The sequence below is a fragment of the Chroicocephalus ridibundus genome, chromosome 5, assembly GCF_963924245.1.
Source record: "Chroicocephalus ridibundus chromosome 5, bChrRid1.1, whole genome shotgun sequence".
Taxonomy (NCBI): Eukaryota; Metazoa; Chordata; class Aves; order Charadriiformes; family Laridae; genus Chroicocephalus; species Chroicocephalus ridibundus.
Genome location: NC_086288.1, coordinates 12125443 through 12146891, shown reverse-complemented (window position 1 = coordinate 12146891; position 21449 = coordinate 12125443). Strand labels below are relative to the sequence as shown.

General features: G+C 36.7%; 1 protein-coding gene across 3 annotated transcripts in view; it reads right to left on the bottom strand.

Moving 5' to 3' along the window:
• INPP4B (inositol polyphosphate-4-phosphatase type II B) overlaps positions 1-21449 on the bottom strand; it is a 329605-nt gene that overhangs the window by 81790 nt on the left and 226366 nt on the right. For all 3 annotated transcript variants that reach the window (XM_063335598.1, XM_063335597.1, XM_063335599.1), the window contains 3 exons: positions 16803-16933; positions 9610-9714; positions 4267-4375 (listed from right to left, as the gene is read on the bottom strand). In XM_063335598.1, coding sequence (XP_063191668.1) covers positions 4267-4375; positions 9610-9714; positions 16803-16933 — 345 coding nt within the window. The remainder of the gene's footprint in view (positions 1-4266; positions 4376-9609; positions 9715-16802; positions 16934-21449) is intronic.

Below are 21449 nucleotides of genomic sequence, written 5' to 3'. Positions count from 1 at the left end.
GAAGATCTCAGCATTAACAAAATCTCTGGTAATGAGTATGTTAGCAAAGGAGTAGACCTCACACCTTGTCAAAAAACCTAGGCTTCATCAAACAAAAAAAGGGTCTTTTCTACACTTCAAACCCAAATTAAATTATTATGGCTTAAAAAAAAAAATCAACAGAAAATCCTTGGCAGTACTATTCCAGCTTTAAGCTTGTGCTAATTTAAAGCAGGATTGTTTCTAAAGAACTTACTAGAAATGATGTACAAAACCAGAGTGAATCACAGCACCTAATGCAGCTTGTGGGACACCTCTCTTTTTCTTGATGGTTAGTACCAGGGCGTTAAAAATCTTGTAATCATAAGTCTAAGCGTTTTGGCTAAAGCACAGATCATCAAATTAGATTTTAAATAAGAAAAAAACGTCCTTGGTGCACCTTGAAAGCAATTTATGAACATTTCAAGCAGTGAGGCATTATATGGGTATAACTTACAGAATGTCTGCCTTAAACGTACCTGCCCAACTGAGGTCTAAAAATAATAATTTGCTGTACCACCTAGACTGATGAGAAGACAAGCCCTTCCATTTGCTGGAAGGAGAAGCAATCTATACTAGCAGGACATTAGAAGACTGAATCTGAACGCCTGACTTTCTCTTTTAGTTAGAAATAAGGAAGGAAAAAATAAAAAGCAAACCAATACTGCATCATGAAAAAAACAATCTAAAATAAATGTACACCATACAGAGGTAATTAATATTCTGCAATGATTTAGCATACCTTAATCATCACGCTTCAATAATTTCAATTTAAATGCTATCATGCCTAAACAAGATTAAAAAGAAACAATCCATTTCTCTTACTGGTCTTATGAAGCTCAGTACTAGCTAGTAAAGGGACAGACATATCAGAGTCATGCCTTAAAGACATACCTGATGTTTGCAGTGGTAAAGCCTTTTATTTGCCTCTTTTTGGCAGATAAAGAACAGTACAGATTGTGAATGGGTTATAAAGCAATGGACCTGGCTTCAGATCACATACCACTAAGTCTTATTTTTCACCTGAAAGAAAAACTTTTCTGCCTTTTATTTGAGATCATATTTTTTAAAAATTTACCTTTTTTTTTTTTCTTTTAATATGACTCGCTTGGTGGTAACAGATGAGGCAGGAATTGCAAAAATACTGTATTTTTAATAAATATTATACAAAAGTGTATATTCTCTGTAATAGAAAATATGCCAAAGCTATCTTCAGATACACATTTTCCACATTCTTCTTGTCTTGACAAACTTTCACGAAACATATGTTTCACTCCTGTTTTGGTTTGGCAATTGCAAATGCAATTACGCTTTTGCAAAGTGGGACATAACCTTGCTACCAGTTAACAGTTCCTCTTGTCTTTTAATTCCACAAGTATAGGTTTGAACAAGGAATATTGTGTGATACGCTGACACTGCTGAATATTTCAATAAGCTGTTCTAATAATCAGCCTGAAGGTCAAAGGCATGCAAGGCATTCTGTCACGTGCACTAACAACGTCTTGAAAGCTACTGGGATCAGCTTGAGAAATAATCTCTTCCCACATCTTCCTCTAGGTCTTCAGCTCAGGTAGCCTACAGGAAATGGCTGCTTAATCTGCATTTTTTTTTTCTGTTCATTTTCTATTCTGTCTGGCATCTCAAAGTGTCACTTCTTCCTTCAACCGACTCTTCAGAAAAGCTGCTCCCATTGTAAAACAGAAAATTTAAATTGTAAAAGCTGCCCCTGGAAATGTTGTGTCCTCAAAGCACCCTCATGCAGTTAAACAAACAGGTGCATACAAAATAAAGTTGTCACTGCCACAGCAAAAGAAATTTCTCTGTGGTAAGAATGAGAATGGTCCTTTCTTGTATCTATTTAAAGTAGACCCACTCTTGAATATTCAAACAAGTGAGATCATATTCACAGCTTGTTTTCTCCTGTCTTTCGTCTCACACAAGTTTTTCTAGTGGAAGGAAAAAAAAACAACATGTGGAGTTCGCTTTGAGCTGCCCTCAAAGATAGAAGATGAATTTTGGAGGTCTCCTTCTTACTACTTTGTGGGAATTCACACACTAAGTGACCATTTCTTCAGGTCTGGTAAGTGATTCACTAAAAATTGTAGTCCCTTGCTTTTAGTGCTCAAACTTAAATTTGCTAGACTGACTCAAGCTCTTTTTTTTTAGGAAGATATAACCAGTTAGCCTGGTTATATCACCCTAAAGACAGACTTCTGCTCTCCCAGGGGTACAAAGAAACACAAAGACTGCTCTGTCACAGTAAAAGTCCAGTATCCTGTCCTTGAAAGTCACCAAAAGACAGGTGCTTCTGAGGAATGCAGAAAAGTCTAAGAAGCAGGGCAAATATAAGCTGACGTGTAGGCACTTTGAAATAGGTATGAAATGCCTTGATAAAACCTGCACAAAGCTTTACCCAGTGCTCCTGAACACAAACCTCTATCAACTTAGAGGTCTACAATGGTTGAGACAGTGAAATAAGAGTGAATCAAAACGAGAAGAGGCTGTGCTGCACCAAGTATCCTTTGCCATCCTAGCCTTTTGACATGTAACATTGCACAGGATCCAAAGAAAGGAGTCAAGCCCATCATCTCCCCTCCCCTGTAACGGGCAACTAAGAAAAAAGGTCATTGTCTAGTCATTCTTATGAGATACTGCAATATGTGTTCTCCCAGGAAGAACTCAAGAAAGACTAGGTCTCTTGCCCATAAGGCATTTTCCCTTTTTTCTCCAACAAACAGAAATCACAGGTGATAATTTCAAGTTTGCCTCACAGCTATCCTTCATTTTGGGAAATCACATTCTGCCAATGTGGATATGCTGCAGGACCATGCAAGTGAGAAACGGTTCATTTCCTGAAAGCTGAACACTCTGATGGCTGGAACGGCAAAGTTCTTTATATCACATATGACTTAATTTTCTTCTTACGAAATATAATAAAAAAACCCCATTATATACTATTGTAACTCTATTAATCAGATAGTTAAGTAGCAGAGACTTCAGAAATGTCTTTAGACATTTTCTCCATCAGGAAGCATGTACTTCATAAGCCTCTATATCATGGGCATAAGGCTGCCTAGAATAGTCTGATAGCAGAATAGGTACCTGCTGTTAACACAAAGTCCATTCATGGGTCTCAGGTAATCAATGATATTTGTGTTTCATTGGCAAGTTTTGTCACCAGAGGTGGCCAGGGAAATGAAGGATTTTAGAAGATTTAATGGGGTTTTTATATCATGCAGTGCAAACAGAAAAAATAATAATACACTTTTCAAAGCAAATATATCTGCTGGTTTTCCTTTGATTTTAGCATTGATGTAAACTTTTAGTCAACCTAGAAGTCAACAGTAGATTTTTATGATTTCTCCTTTTATTCTTTATGATATTGTACCTATGAAACTTTTTTGAGCATTGAATATAACGGAATTAATTTTCTATGGAGAGTCGGGATGATTCAGATCAGCATACATACAGTCCTTCCTGCATTCCCTTTCGAAAGCTGTGCCACTGATCGCACGGGGGTGGCACAGTCAGTCCAAGTGTGGAGCAGTCACAACTACGGGTGCTGCCAGTGACAGCTGCGGCTGCTCAAAACTTTTTAACAGCCATAGCAACAAACACAAGCACGTCCAATTCTTAGTTAGCAAAATATGCAACCGACACTTTTGTACACGTTCAGTGGTTAACGAAGCATTTGAGTACAGCAATAAACTGAAAACCCAGTTAAGGCCTTTATCTTTGCTTAGTCTCATTTTGGCTTTCTGAAGAATAAGAAAAACAATATTTTCTTATTTCCTTCCCAGGTGTGCTAAAAAGATTTTTTTGTTAGCATATGCCCAGGGCTGTCAGAAATGAAGATGCTACCTTAAGTTAGTGTTTCTTTATTGAAAAATTGTCTATAACTACTCTCCACTTAGCACAAGAACTACCAAAGAGATATCTCATTCTGAACAGCATGTTTTCAAGCACTGATATTCCTCAAGCTTCATGAAATACAGGAAGAAAGTTTCATAATTCTGAGTTCATGTTCAAAATAAGCCTTGACATTAAAAGTAAATTGTGCTTCAATTTTGCAGTCCAGCAAAGCAGGGAAGATAAATGAAATATTTCATGAATTAATTCTTGTCCAGTCCTACTGGATTTTAGTCTTCCATGAATTCAGCAGGGTAAACTGTTTTGCTACTCAGTGAGCTCATAATATTTTCACGTAACCTTGAAGATATTTTCCTAGCTACTTACAAAAATACTTACTTTCGTCTTTCTGCTTCAAATTTACTCAACAGTTTTCGGAGACCACCATTCTTAAATCCTTGGAAATGTGCTGCCGGGGCTCCCACGGTGATGACGTCATACAGAGCATCTGGAACGGAAACAGACAACAGGGAGATTTCATGTGCCTATGCCCAAGGTATGGCAACACAACCTCCACTCTACAAGACATGAGGATGAGTAGTCTATATTATTTCCAAGGAATAATTGAGAATCTGTGTCTCAAGGAAGCCCAAGAGTTAATCAATCTTTCCATACAGCCACCTGCACACCTTAGAAAGTTTATCTGATTTATTGTTATGTCTAAATTATATACCACAGCGTAGAACAATATTCTAGCTCTGCAGTTTACAAAGCTGCCAAGTAAATTGGCCCTTTGTGTATTTCACTTTATTACCTCTTCCATTATTTAACTTCTAGTCATGTTGAGATGCACAGATTCATGCATTTTGGAGTCAAAAGAGACCATTATGATGGAATAGTCTGACTGCCTGAATAACACAGGCTACAGAATTACAGCTAATGATTCCTGCATCAAGCTTATGTCTTCTGGTTGAGTGAAGGCATCTTTTTTTTTTTAAAAAGGTCTGATCTTGATCTAAAGATCACATCTGATCTTGATTTAAAGACTTCAAGTGACATGTTTGATTTTGTTTAGCTTCCACTTTCCAATATAATTACCTGTTTAATGCTAAATTGAAGAGCCTTCTTCTACGACAGACACTTATTTTTATATATGCTCATGAACACAGAGCAAGTCAGTTGTTTTCAGTTGAAAAGCTACCAGAACAGGAAATAAACTATACTATTGAAATTCTTGCTGAGACAACAAAGTGTTGTTACTCTCTGTATGTACATTGTGACATATGGGATGAACTTTTTGCATAGGTGTATGCTTACAGAACTGGAGAGGGAACACCTTTTTAAAAAACTGCCTCTCATTTTGAGCTTGTGATTGATTGTCAGTGCAGAGGTGAAGATTTAATTACATCCCAAACCACAATAACTATTCCTTCAAAGTTTAAATTTACATTTGAAGAATTTATGTTTGCACTAAGCAGTACTGGTTTTGTGCCGAAGCTCACTGAAGGTATAAAAATACAGGTCAGAATGTCTCATTCTTAAAAAGTATTTCTACAGGAAACAGTAGAGGAATTTTTTATGTGTGAACTATTTTATCCATCAGGGAAGCTTACCATGTAAATTAAAATCTAATCCTCTCCTAAAATAGAACTTTTCTTGCATTCTGATGATAAATATCCCTAGAAGCAAGAACACTGTACAAATGATTCACAGTTAATGAACTATGTTTTACTTCCAGAGCTGAATCTCAAAGCATATTCACTCAAATTGATTTGAACTCTAATGAATTGGTGAGTCTTCCATTTCCACTTAAAAGGAAAAGTGACATCATTTCATTAGCCTCAGGTGAGCTTCGAGATTCTTAAATAGCCCATTCTTTCAGGTCTTCATAGAGATTTATCCATAATACATAATCTTGGGCTATTAAGCTCCATCGGTACTTGACAATAAGTAGTTCTATTGCTTTAAACAACGGTGGCTTGAAAACAAAATAAGAGATGAACCCGCCAGGTTAACCGAATAATGGCTTCTGACTATGTTTACAGATAACTCATGAAACTACAGGAAAACATTTAAAAGATTAAACCCTGGTGCTTTTCCCAATTCTGTTTTGAAAATAAATAGTGACCCTGCTTATAACTACTCTTCTCAGCATGGTCAAGGAACAGCTGTTTGAGACACAAACGCACTCAGAACTGCTGAGTGCCTACCCCATGCAAGCAAACACGGGAAAGTGAAGATGGCAAAGAAGAAGAAAACATCTACGACCCTGGTGATGGGCATGGGGCAGTCTCACTCCCACTTTCCAGGGCATAGTACACTGGAAAGCACTGCAAGACTCAGGAGGAATGCCTTGTGATGTGCTCCATGTACACATCAATGCAGCTCCTTGTGAAGGACATGCAGTGTCAGCATGAGTGCACTGGTACAGGAATGCTCCAGTAACTCGGAACCATCATCCACCTCAAGAACTGAGTACTGTTGACAACTATCTACAGTGGAGACAAAGCTGAAAATGCAGCAGAGCGTTGTAGGAGCTGTATCATATTGTCAGCGTGCTCCCCCAAAATTATTAATTAACAGATGTTCAAAAAACCCTCAACCCTTCCTCAAATAATTACTTTGGAATTTGAAGGAAGAAAATGCCGAAGATTAGAGTGTAAGGACGTTGAGCTTTATATCAATCATTATTTCATACTAACTATTCTGACTCAAAATACACTCACCTCCTACTCATACAAGTGAAACATTAACACCAGTTACACACTCACCAAAAAAATAACAATTCCTTCACTGTGCAGAAATATAAACTACCTGCTCATCACTCCTTCCAGAATAAAACACAGAACTTTTGCAACATGGTGACAACCACAGCAACACAGTAGAAGTTCCATAAACCTAAGCTTTATCAGACCAATTTAAAGAGTTGGGGGATTTTTATGTCAAGGAGAGCTCAGTCTCAAATTTGAAGCAACCTGCTTGCCTTCTCAGGAACCTATTTTGTATGTAGAGAAATTAAAAGAGCTTCCCATAACCAAGGTGTCAGTCTTCCAAAAATACGTGTAAGCAGAATTTCCCTGATTTTAAAACAAGTTTTTTTGTTAGCATTTTGCAATCTCTAAACTTGAGTGTAACAAGAACAGTGTTATCTAATTCTCATGTCAGTGAGCATCAGCTAAAGAAAAACGGGAGAGTTTTATAATTTAAACAAAGTTCTAAATTTAGAAGATTTATCTCTTTCTGTACCCTTTTTAATTATGGATTAACCATATGCCGCAAGCAAAGTGGTTTTGGAGAAGAAAGGAGAAAATTCATTAAAAACAAACCAAAATTCAAGTAGTGTAAAAGTTGTGGGTGATTAAGTAAGTGGCATTTCATTCCACTTTTTTATTTAGCAAATAGACACACAGTGCCCTGTTCCCAGAGAGGTTTTCTTTCAAAGACATAAAATTAAGGTTCTGGCCACCTGTAGTCATTAGAAATCTCAAAATGCTCTTGAGTTAATTAATTAACTTCAAAACATTAGCTAAATTAAAATTTGTGCTGTCATTCTGTCTCTATAAATCCCCATCTTGTTAAAATGTTTGGAGGCACCGTTGTTTAGTAAAAGAAATAACAAAATATTGAACTAATACAGTATCTAACAGACAATCAGAAGTCCCCATGTTCCAACTTGGAAATGGATGAACATCAGCAGTACACAGGATAATACTCCGATAATTATTGTTTGTACTTACTGTTTTACAATCTGCATAGATGCAGAGCGTATTCATAAGGCAAAAAACTTACAAGAGTGTAATTTCCATGTTTTTTCAGTGACAGCAAATTTAATAGATCTCAATTTATCAACAAATTATTCACTGTACTATGATTTGCTCACATATATGTATCAATATAATCTTTTGTCTGTAAAGGATGCTCCTAAAATTATAGGCAAGTAGCAGCAACAGAATTCTGTATTAAACAGAATCAGAGAAGACATTACAGAAAATTATCCCTCTTTCCAGAAGTTATTAACGTTTGCAGTATTTTCAGCATAATTGGTGAGATATTTTCACTTAATACTAAGCAAATGCTTACGTGGTACAGGATAGCACTGAATAGGCTGATTTAGTCCCAAGCAGCGCTGGGCTCAATAAGCTTCCTAAAAAATAGGATATATTAAGTTTAGAGGTAACACTGTTCTTAATGGAACCATGCAACTCGCATCCCCTAGGCTGGTGAGTTCATCCCAGCAGTCTCTGGGAGGAAATGTATTGTGCTCTATCACTATCTCTGGTGGTACAATGGGGAAAAAAACCCCACCTTAGAAACAAGACAGGTAAGACTGGCTTTTACACTCCACTGACATTACGGATCATAATGAAAAATTAAGCCGATGCCCTAGAAGGACGTGAATCTTACTGAACATTGTGCAGTGTGTCAGTATGAATCATGACAGTATTAGTTCTGCACCGCTACAACAGAATATTTTTAACCACGCATAGGTTACCAATACATTTCAGTGAACATATATTCTGCAGTTACTTATTTGTTTGAAGCTTCATAGAAACAAAATGAGCACAAGACACCCTGGAACTTAATAGAAATTTTGTTAATCACGCCTTAGTTTTCCAAGATCTGTAGTCAGTATCCAAAGCTTGTGGCTTCAGAAGATGAGGAAGAGAAAACCCTTGCATAGCTTTAACTTTGGACCCGATTCCTAAGTTTCAGCACAGACTCAGGACTTCTGATCAATCTCAGCGGCAGTGTGTCTGGCTGCGGGTTTCAGAACTTGTACAGAAATGTGAAGAATGGGCAAGCTGGTCACTTCTTTGATCTCATGATTTACTTAAGTGTAGTCCTCTATGGACAGTACACACTCAGTTGCTCTAGAAATATTCCAAACAACATCCAAAACTTGGGGTATAGAAGCAGATGCACAGGCCGGAGAGAATGAAACCAAACCCATCAGGAAGACAGGCAGGTTCCAGATACGTAGACAAAACACAGGCAGGAAATATCCACACAGAATGTTTCTAGAGCCCACTGAACAAAGTGAAAAATTAAACACTTTAAGTACACACAGAAGTACAGATTTTTAAATAATGAAGTTGGAAGCTTGATTTTGATTTTCTTAAAAAAGCCAAAACAACCACAAAACAAACCAAAACCACAAGAAACAATCTAGTCATACAAGAAACCTCCTGTATCAAGCCATACTGCATGAATCTTACAAACACGCTAACACTGTACAAACTTCACTGATTGGCAAAACACATGCAACACGATATGAATCTCAGAATTTTCCTTAAAAGTCCCTGTATTTTGTGTGATATTCTTTTCTCCTCAGCACTATTCCAAATCCATGTAAGCCCAAATTGCACATAAATTTGCTAAAAATTACAAAAAAAAAATAAAATCAATTTAACGCTATTACTTTCCATACTTTTTATCTGTAGCATTTTTATGTCCTACTTACAAAGTTTAACAAGACTGTTGCCAGTATCCTATCATTAAGTGAAAAATTCGAAGTGACCAAGATTCAACTCTCTAAACAGAATACCTTTGAGTTCTATTGTGGTTTTAACATTCCATCTGAAAGCATGTCCACCTAATGTTCACCCTTGAGACCAGATATATAAATTATTTACATCTTAAAAAGGGCTAAAATGGAAACCATACCTCTCAGTTGCAAGTTTAATTGTACTTCAAAGCATACCTTGTCACACTTAGGGAATTTCTCTGCAGATTATACTTTACCTTTCAATCGAGGACTATGCACGTGCATTCTTTGCAGATGAAGATTTATAGGGATGAATTCTAGTGTTTTTTCTCCTTTGCTACAGCTTGATTTGAAGGAAGAACCTGAAAAACAAAAGTTTAAAGAATCATTATCTTAAGCACCCAGCAGATGTTTTGTCTTCTTTTAATGTGAGGACAATACTTGTATGTTAGAAGTCTTCTTTAATTTACTTTTAATGTGTAATTGTATATTGAGAAGAATGGTTCGCTAACCGACTCTCAGCATGTATCCATATTGGAAGCAACAAAACAGCTTTTAATTCAAAGAACAATCTAATTTTTTATTCTAGGTGCTAGACTTTTTTTCCTGCTGTCTGAAATTGGTCTGCAGTCTGCTGGAAACAATGTCACAGTTAATGTCATTATGTTTATTCTGTGCTAAAAACACAGGGGTACCACGCTATGATGGTACTACGTTTTCATCCAGCAACATTTTTTTCTTAAACCAAAAATACTACATTGACTATGAGTTCTTCCTAGGAAGTTCAAGTAAAGAAACATAAACTACCTTAAGAAAAGCTATAAATTAGTCTTCTTTCTAAAAAGCCAGAATCACAAGAAGCACAATGGTCTGGAAAAAACTAAAAAATCTGGTTGTGTACTTCAAAAGCATGAGATTATGAGTAACTCTATGGTGGTATAAAGGAATATAATTAAAGCCTAAGGGTAGGAAAATGTAATTTACCTGGAGATATTTGATACAGCATATATAAAATAAAAGGGTATAGGTTAGGAAAGAGGTGGTCCTATCTTCTCACTCAGGCAGACCAACATTTACTTAGACCATTTTTTCAGCACCCTATCATTTTGCCAACTATTAATAATTTGGACTAAAATTCCTCTCATTCAAATAGTATTAAAAAAAAAAATATGTTTGGGAATGTTCAACCTTTTCTTGAAAAAAAAAAAAAGATAAAGGAAATATTTGAAATTCTTCTTTTTGACTTGCTCAATCAAGATTTGCTAGAGGTTATCTATTGAAACTGCCATAGATTCCAGCAGGACAAAGCATTGAGCCTCCCAATGCAAACCACATTGCCAGAGGGCAACACTCCAGACAAGCCAACCCTGCTGAGGCTGCTACTTAAGCTTAGTAACTTAAAATAATACTTTAACAAAGACTAAGAGCAAAGGTAGCAAGAAAAACAATTGACAGGAGTCAAGCATTCAGATTTGATAGGAAACCTGGGGATGCAGGCTGAAACTAGGAGTCATTGATGATGAGGAACAACAGTGGGAAACCTGCATCTGGAAAGCGCAGAAAGAAAAAATTATGGGAGCAGTGAAGGGAACTCAAACTGTAACAGAAAAGAAATGGGAATAGCACAGGCGAGGAGACTGTAAATCATTAGGGAAGAAAACAAAAAGGGGGCAGATTATTTATGAGAATTCAGTTGAGACCAAGATCAAAGCTTAAGGAGTAATAACTGGATCTGAGACAGGGAAACACTGGCAGACTAAGAGAATAAGATGACAGTGGATTAAAAGGGACAGGCAAAAGAAAAGTAGGAGGGAGAAGAGCCCGCTCTGCCTGGAGTACACATCTGTCCTGAGCTGGAATAGAACACATGCAGCACTGCTGAGTCTCATTATTCTTTTCAGGGAAGACCTGTGAAGCAAGAATTCCTTCCCGTCCCATGCCAGAAACACATGGGATAATAACTACCTATTGCTATCAGTTATTCTCAGGTTACTCAGGTATGAGAGATCCATGCAGTGGAACTAATATCTCAATCTGCATTTCCAGTATCGTCCATGTGATAAAACGAATTTTGAGTAGAGTTTGTTTGTTTGTTTTTAAGTAACTTGGTAAATTGTATTTAAGGACCAAGAAAACTACATTCCCTCTATTAAAATAGTTGTTAGTATTGTTGCAAGATTAAACTCTTCAAAGTCAGGAAACACCAGAATATAGAAGCAGCCTTCATCTGACATCCACCTGATGACAACCTGTGAACCAGACTTCAGTGACATATCACACACTAGATTTTTCCAGCTCATTGAGTGTTTAGGGTCTTTGCTGCTCACCTTAGAAGCATTTTGTTTCCAACTTCTACTTCAGTATCTGGATTCAAATATATTGCTCAAGCCTCCCACAAAGACAGGATTATTAATTTCCTCAAACCTGTCTACTGCATGCATCACTACCGTTTCTAAGGGCTTTGCAAATATTTTTAGAATAAGCTTAACTGGCTGAGCAAAAGGGTTATAATTTTATCCATTGTAATGGCAGAGAATAACTTAAGGTCGAAGCACTTAAGAAACAATGCATCAGTATGAGATATGGAGGATCTCATTCTGCAGAGTAGGAATTATAATGCAACATCACATTCCATTTTGGAAGCGCGGCTCCCTCTGAGCTGAATTACACCCGTAAGTACTGAGTACTCCTGCAAAACGGCTTGCGGCTATTGCCAGCCTTCCAAAAATAAGCATACAGCATAACCACTTCTGCAGTCTGACTTGCCTAGTGTCACATAGGAACTTTGTGACAGAGATAGTGCCCAATTCCCCAGAGCAATAATCAATTGCCTCAACCTCAACTGTCTTTTCTTCTCCTTTTGGATAAATAACGAATAATTTTCAGTTTGATGACTGAAATGGGGAAAAAATATATATAAATAATTGGGAGGGGTGTGCGTGGGGAGAATAAGTCATTTCAGGTCAGACTAAAACAAACAAAAAGAGTTTCAAAGTTCTACTCCCTCCCCAAATCACAAAATTTGTGGTTTAGATTAACCTGAAATGATTTGTTTTGATGTTACCTAACCCTTTTAAGATTCCTGTTATTATGTTTCCTTGAAATAAAAATACTTGGCTTTCTCTAAAATTCTGCCCCATTTTTGAGGATAAAAGTGTTTGCCAAAACAACTCAAATTTGACATAGTATTAACTTCCTTAAGCCTCCATTTTCAGCAAATATGCTACTAAACCAAAATTGCTGTCAAACACTAATGCAGTCTCCTGATACTTTCACTGCAATCTCTCAATTTTAAAAAGAAATTAAGTGGTCTGCTAACATTCTTCTCCATTAAATTCCACAAATAGCTCAGCTGAGCCTGAAGCAGGTCTCTCTCGAAAACCCAATGTGTCATTGTATATGAGGAATGTGGAAATATTTTGGAAAAAAATTATTTACAGATGCTATCTCCCCTTCTGTACACTGCTTACGAGTGAACAGTCTTCCCTAGTGCTGATATAAAAGGAGACTGGAGATATTTGCACCTAGGTGACTTACAATTGTTGGTCCTTCACAATTGTTTGTGACAAGATACAAGTAAAAAGCCCCTTGTTAAAAGAAAGTAATTGTTCAGCAAGTAAGAAAGCAAAGATGGTAAACACATTAACCTTAACCTTGCTTCTGATGTATCAAGGAAGGAGAAGAGCGTCAATGAGTTGGTGCTTCCACATATCTCCGTCTGCCAACATGGCAGTGAAGCAAAGGCAGAGGCAAAAGCACTCCATGGCTTTCTAAGAGGAACATGCCCAGTTGGCCTTGTCTTAAAACAAGGCTTCCCAAAATAGCAACCTGACTCAGGAGTTCTCCATCTGAGGCCAGATCTAGTTTAGAAAAATCAACCTTGTCGAGTTCTTAAGTAGAAGTACTGCTGATCCCAAACTACTGCTGCTAGGATGGGTGCCTGTTTCCAAGCAGATCCGGATCTCCAGCGCAGATGCACAGGTACTCCTGAGCACTGCAATTTTCAAGCTGTTTCAGAATGGAGAGAAGCACCTCAACCCAAAGTCAGGCAACAAGCTGACTAAGATGAAGTGAGAAACCTACAAAGGACGAACCATAAAGCAAAATCTTTTTTGGCGTGAATCTCTGACAATGGGTAAGTAAAGACTGTGTTGAAATATGTTGACCTGAGAAGTCTGAATTAAAGTTGTACTCACATCTCTAATCATAGCATTTTCTACCTTGTGGGTACTGAAATTTCCAGTCCCTACAATGTTCTCTCAACGTTATTTTTTGTGCAACTACAATATGAAGTCAAACCTATGTCTGTCTTGCTTTCTTATCAAACACTATAATCTCGTTTTTTAAAGTTATTATGTATGCTGTTTATAGAGAAGAACCATCTTCAAATGGGAATGGAATAGGAACCGGGACATCTTAAAACATACAATAAATTTATCTGCATCCATCCTATTCCTTTGGAAAAAGAAGCAGTAGGGACAAACTTCTGAAAACTGTTGCAAAAGAGATTAATCTCTGTTTCATAGAGAATTTCAATTACTTCTTGTAAATGATCTAGGAAGCAAAAATAAACTGGTTAAAGGCAAGCTACAGACAGCAGAAGCAAATAAGAATCTGTTCTAGATTTTGTTTTACTTTTGGGCAGCCAAATCCTACATTACCTAAAGGATCAAAATGCAGATTTGAGGTTTTAGCCTAGCTCTACACACATATAGACAGTACATTCAATTAAAAAAATGTTAGATCTCTATGGAACAACTTTAAAGGGACACTCACTACTCAGAGGATTTATCATCTAATTTAATTTGTGATTTAATAAGAATAAAAATATGATAGCACAGGGTTAAAAGTAAATATTGTCTTCATTAGAAGAACTGTGCCATTATTTGGCTTTAGAATGTGCACATATCCCACTGATGACAATGAAATCAGTTTTCGAATGTTAAAGTAACTTTTCACACAAGATGTAAAATCAGTGGGTTTCCAAGTATAAACAAGTATCTTACCGGCACCATGCTAGTAATGGGCGAAAAAAAGGGTTGTTGAAGAAATGAGATTTAAAGTATGTACCTGAGTGTTGGCCTCCAAATTAATACTTCCTCATTATTTCTCATCTTCACTACAATTATTACGTTGCTTTGATTTCTGCTTTCCTTTGTTTTTGGATAAATGTTCCTACTCTTTTTTTTTTTTTTTTAATATGTGCTGGTTCTGTCCTCCTCGATAATCTCAGGTTCCCTGGTCTGCTGCAGTTCTCTCAAATCACTGTTAAGATAGGTCACTTAACATCACCAACCCTTTTCAGATTCACTTGGCACAATACAGGCCTTGCAGGATTTACGCTTAATATGTTACATTCTCTTTTTTTTTTTTTTTAAACTCAAAACGTCATTTCAATATTTTCCTGCAAGTGATAATTATTACATTGATTCCTTCACAATCTGTATTTATTGCCTTGCATATGACACTTTATGGAGTGTTTTCAAAATGTAATTGGCAAGGCATTAAAAAAAAAAAATTAGTTAAAGCACAGAAACATAGGAAGTGTCATACTGGATCAGACAGTAGTCTGCCAAAATCAGAACCACAATAATCTGATGTAGTAAATACAAAAATTACACTTTTGCAACAAAAATGCAAATTTTTTATACATTTAGTGTAACAGATGAGCTTCCCCCCGCCCTGCATTTAAGTAGATGATCAACTGCTCCTAAAATGGTTAGTTTCAGTTAGAGACTGTTTTTTGCTCATAAACTAAACCAGGCTTTCTCTTTTCCTGTGACCAAGAAAGCTGTTGCAAAGCAATCTGGAATGAGAAATACCACGCTCAGTCCTGTATTACAAGATGATGGATAAATGATAGAAGTACAGTTTTAATGCCTATTTTGGAAGGGAAAGATTGGTGTCTCGCCTATTAAATGCAGCAGATTCATTACAATAAAAGTAAATGCACCCAATTCTCTATAAGAAGAAATTATTCTGCTATGCGTTTTGGTTGTATATTGAACTAAAACCTGATTGCTCTGTTTCTCAGTATACACAAAAAAAGTTTTGTTTGAACTATGTAGAAAGCTACAAATAATTAAGAAAATACTGCAAATTCTCCACAAATATATACCAGGTATTTCAAAAGATGTTATCATCATTTATACCTCTATTTTTACAAACATTCGTAACTATAATGTATCCCTTTTTTAGAAATATTCTAGGTTGCAAACTTATGTACATGTAACACAATGCACAGTGTTTACCTCGGACATGCACACACACACAACTGCGGGAGTAAAGCCATAGTGGGAACATCTAATGGTGAGAATACGGGGCGAAACAGCATATCCAAGCAATAATGGCAGCACGGTCATCAAAAACACGTATTTGAGATAGTGAACGTGAGGAATGGCGTTAGAAATATGATACCAGCAAGAAAGCAGCAACAAAAACAAGGCCTCTGTAGTGATTCAGAACAAATGCGCCCATTTCCTTCCAGGACATGTCAAAAACCAGGGGGAGAGGGCGGTGTGCACGAGCAGGAAGAGGCAGAAAGGCATGCTATAAACAGACAGAAATCCTTGTTTGCTCAAAGTACAGTGTTATTCAGGAAATAATTCCAGCAGTCTCACAATATAGAAAAGAATTCTTCTAAGTTCCTTGAATGATTTGCGAACAATCAAAAGAAAAGAAATTCAAAAGAAGAAATAATTTGTTCTGCAGTCTTTTCTTGTTCTTTTTACAAGTAAGAATTACTACAGGAGGAAAAGACCAGCTGCCTTTTCTGCCCATTTGTCACTGATGCTGTCTTATCCCACTACGATACATTATAGTCCCTGACCAGAGGACTCCGGCAGATACTAACTGAACAAGCATCCAGCACACATCATAACGTAAAACCACATTTCCAGATGAAATATTACAACACGGCAGCACATACTGCTATTTCTGGACGGAGGACAGACTGCCCGTCCCACATTAATTCTGTGCTTTTCTGGCACCATGTGGGCAATGACAACTACTACACTGAGGATATGCAAAGCATAGCTAGATGTTACTGTGTCTGTTAAATGCAACTTATGTTAGGTTTCAACAAAACCTAACAAAACTACCTCGAAAGCTGGTTTCAATTGGCAGGTGGTATTCAATACTAGCAGAGCAGTATATTCAAGGAAACAGGCAATTAAAACACACCCCTCCACTTCTCCAATGGTTTATTTTTTTGGCAGCTGTGTAAACATGTACCATGTTAACCGTGAAAAGCTGATGAAGTGCATGAAAAAAATTTAGATGAGGAAATAGGGCACCTGCGAGTACTTCAGAAATAAAATTACTAAAGATATTTCATTTTTCTGTGTTTTATTTCTGCTGAATATGCCACTATTTAATAACAATCAATCTAGTTAATTCTTAACTGCTCTAGAAGAGGAGAACCTACTTTCATAGAACCATCGATTTGTACCTGTATGCTTTCCAAGCTCTGCAAGAGTATCCTGGTACATGCTCAACATCTGATCACAGTGAGCAATAACACTTTTGCGCATGTTGTCCCAGTGAGGAGCAAGTTCTCCCAAGTCTTTAAGTTCCTGATTCCTGTATTAAAAGGCAAAAAGAGAAGGCGCCAATTAACTCATTAATCCATTAACATTAATCCAATCAATCCAAAACCAGTTTGTTAAAAAATATCAAAAGCACTTCATAATTCAAATGAAATCTGTTTTCATGACACTTGTAAAATCTGCTGATTTCAGCTCTGCTATTCAGCCAGACAATAAAGAATGTCAAATCAGAGAATAACACAGTAATTTGTGTTCAAAACTCATCTGGTACAAATGCAGTGGCCTGCAAACTGAAACATTATTTCTTCCCTGGAGGTAAGAAGGTTTCCAGGCTCCAGAGAGCTGTGCTCACACAAGTAACTTTTTCTAAAGAAATAGTAAACACTATTGTAGAGAATACAAAGTTTGCTTCTTTTACAATTCTTGCAGCGTAGCTGTTTTGATACACTCTACTCTTGGATACTTTCATACACATCATAAACACAGTTTTAGCAGCGTTTCTACAAATGTCGGTGTAACCAAGGCACCACAAACCAAAAAAACCCCACCGGTCCCCTAAGACTTAATCTTCAGCCTTACAGCTGTGTTCATCAGGCCAAAATAGCAGTGTTATGGTAACCAAACATGTCACTGAAAATCCAAAAGGAAATCCTTTAGCAAATTATCAGTTTTCCTGTACACGCTTGAGAGCTGACCCGAGTGAAACACAGATCACTTTAATTTCCTACACAAACAAGCATAGTTACAGTACACCGGGCTTTCTGTTTGTTTTCCCCACTTGCAAAGCAAGTTCATCCTACATCTCTCCCCCAGAGCCCCTTTGGGGGACCTGCTTTTAAAGAAACTGAAAGGGAAAGATCTCGAGTCTTGTAATTGTGAAATCTTGGAGAAAACTTGTGCACCACAGCCAACTACTTTTCCTCATTTTCCTCAAAGTATCAAGCAGACTGTTTCACTGCAACTCTCGTAAGTCTCAAAAAAAGACTCCTATGAGGACAGATCTTGCACATAAAAAAAAATCACTGAAGAGAAACGAAAAACAGAGGGGGCAGAAGAGGGGAGACAAAGACCAATGAGACTGCAGCACAGGAACATAGAGCTACACTTACTGCAACAATTCTGACCACTAGCCAAAAAGTCTTAAAATTATTTCTTAAACAGAAAAGCCCCACACTGATACACTGATTTTTTTCCCCGTCATTATTATCTCTGCATTAGAGCGAACAGAATTAGAATGAGCTATATGGTCACAATTCTGCTCCTGGTTAATATGACAACCAAAATTAAACAGATTGCACTGGAAGCAGAATTAAGGCATTTTGTTTATACGTGTCCTTGAAAGCATCAAAATGGAAACAAAGATTACAATACGTGAACTCTTTGGGAGTTTACTAGTGACATATGATTACTTTTTTCCATTTCATTCAACCTGAAGAACAGAAGTAGGCGAAACAGTTCAACTTTCCTCCATCGATATGAACTGGTAATGCTGTACCATAAGAATCGTCAGCAGGGAGGACAAACCCACCATTTTCCTTGCAAGTTTTTAGCAGCTTAAAATGAGATATCCCATTAAATGAAAATCTCAGGGCTTCCTCCTAAGAAAAGCTCATAAGATTTGGCAGGGTATCCAATTTTATTTATTTGCAGTGAAGATATTTTGGCCCTTGATATTTATGTTGTCTTATTTAACAGTTTTAGGAACAACGTTTGGACCTAGGCTGAGCTCCAAAACTCTACTGCTCCTTGTATACAGGAATATAGTATTCTGCAGAGGCTGGAGAAATACTATACAGGGAGTGGCGGGCACATCAATATGCCACATTCAGAGCCCTCCGTCCCATGAAAAACCCACTGTTGGGGCTCTGTCCCCTGCCTCTGTCTGAGCCCCCTCCTGGAGCTGTTGGTGCCATGCCCAAGCCAAGCAACGGCAGGAATAGAAATCCCTTATCTCAGACTAAATTATCCAACCAAAAACCAAAACTGGTTTAACTGGCTGACTATGAGTTAACTGCATTGACACCAACAGGCACGGAAAATTCAAATCCCACCACATTAACTTTAACATGTTTTCAAAGATGTGTTTTCCCACCCAATTGTTGTTGACAAGGTTTGTATTTGTTTCCTTTCAGAAACACATACATATCACTGAAGTCAAAATACAGCCACTAGTATGTCATAAAAAGACACATCTTATCTGCAATGTTTTAATAAAGGAAGCGTGCAGTTTTATAGTAATCTTGAGCATTTTTAGCACGGAAACTTTAAATACTACATTTTCTAAATTTATTTTCATTTAAGAATTCAGTAAAATCAAAACCATGAGATAACAAGATTATACAGCATAGATACTATTCCTCAAAAAATAGCCTTCTTTCACATTTTATATCTTTTTTTCAAATGCAAATATATAAGACACAGGATTTAGATACTATTTGTCTTGTGATTTCTTACTATTTGTCACTGCTGTTGTTGATTCAGTACAAGTCTGAGTTATGGCTGAAAAAAGAATCATCTTTCCTGTAACTAAGCTCCATCAACAATATTACATAGTACCAAGCTTTATCATCATTATCGTAAAGGCCCCTCCCAAAAGTTAACAGATTGAAGAAACATAATATTTTTCACATTTTGAAGTTTATAGTTCATACTAATAGGCAAAACAATTTAAAAAAAAAAATCTTTAATTTGTTTTAGTGTTACTATAATACTTACACCAGAACTTATTTCATTGAATAACTTTAAAAAACACACTTCAACCAGCAAACCTGTCAAACAATAATCTTGCTATAAAAGAAAATTAATATTTATAATACATATTGGTTCTACAGAGGGCAAATCGGTTACTGATTCACCTTTTCAATGCGGCCATGGAATTTTGAATAGCTTGTCAACAGAGCAGTAAGCTCAGAGCAAACTCAATGTTGTTAAAATAGAGCTATTTATCATCTTCTTCCCCCGCTCCAAATCCCCTCTCAGAGCCTTTTCCAGGTAATTGCACCCATCACCATGACAGATCGTTCGCTCAACATCAACTTCAACCCTTCTTACAGAATCAAATCCAAGCTTTGTCTACTACATCTTGCTGTTCAGCTCCTCAAACTGTCTCCTGTCTCATGCTTTGCTTGAGTTTTGGGTTTTTATTTTTAAGAACACCTCAATTCTGTGAGGAGTACTTTGAACAAGTGTTCAGAAATTATTTGAAGAAAGTCCTAATGTTGAAATCATGTTCCCAATGAACTTGTTTTTGCAAAACTACCACTAGCTTCAACAGTCCAGACACCATTGTGAAAAGCACAGTAAAAACCTGTGGTCAGTGACAATAAAATCCAAATAAAGCAAAAACCACCAGCAAGATATTAACATGAGCAAGATGAGTCACAAGGGGACATTCCCTCAAAGAACTTTTTTGGATCTGATTATTCTGTCTCAGAAAAGGGAACATCAGGAATAGCCATTTGTATCATTAAAGACACAGCATAAATCTTCACAAATTCAAAGATGAAGTTGAAAAGATCAGTGTAATTATATTAAGAAAAGATAATTAAGAGGACATACCATGAAAGCACATAAACCACAAATGCTGTATGAAGACAAAAGTAGTAATTTTTGATTCATTCAATTTCAAATATCCAGTGATGCACTTCCCAGAGAAGAAAACATGACAAATTCGAAACTGCAAGAAGGAAGTGATTTTTGCTTCCACCAAGCAAAGTTCGCTTCTGAAATCCACACAAAACCTCAGACGCAAAGTGCTTAGCAGGATTTAAAACAAGATCAGACATTTCTGCAGATTATATTTGCAAAAGTGTTATAATATTATAAAAGTGACAAAGTTCTGAATATTTATCAAACAGGAGCTTTGGAGTAAATATACACCATAAGCCTTGGGGCATGACTCAATCACTCATAAGTAAAGGAAGCTCAGAAGCTTCCTTCTAAGGAAAGGAGCACAGGAATTATTTTTCCGAGTGAATTTTACTTTAAAGTGTACATGTTTATGGATAACAATTTCATCTCTTTTTTTTGTAGACTAGAAGCAGATAAAATTACTCTCATTTTTCTTTACCACAAGTTATGGTCCTGTGATATACAGGCAATAACCCATCAAAACAATATAACATTCTCTCCAGAAATAAGAATCACAGCCTTTTTACTATAGCGTTTCTAAACGAGACAATTACTAAGGAGGATTTAATCCCTTCTGGGGAAGCTATCACAAAAATGAATAAAAGGATATTTTTCTTTCTTTTCTAATAGTTTTCATTTACAGCCTTTGAAAACAGTTGCTGTTTTTATCTTCTTACAGAATTTCCCAAAACCATTTCAGGTTCTGGTAAGCCTGCCCTGACAGGTAACAAAACCCTAAAATGTAGGTTTTGCCTGCCCTTTGTGTGCCTTAAACATTTGTTTAAAAAACAAAACCAAACAAAACCAAACCACTCAAAAAAACCAACCAAACAAAAAGCTACCAAACACATTAAAAATCTTTTAAAACCTGTTTCTTCTATGTATACGTGAAGAATACACTGGGATTTGCAAAGGCTTGA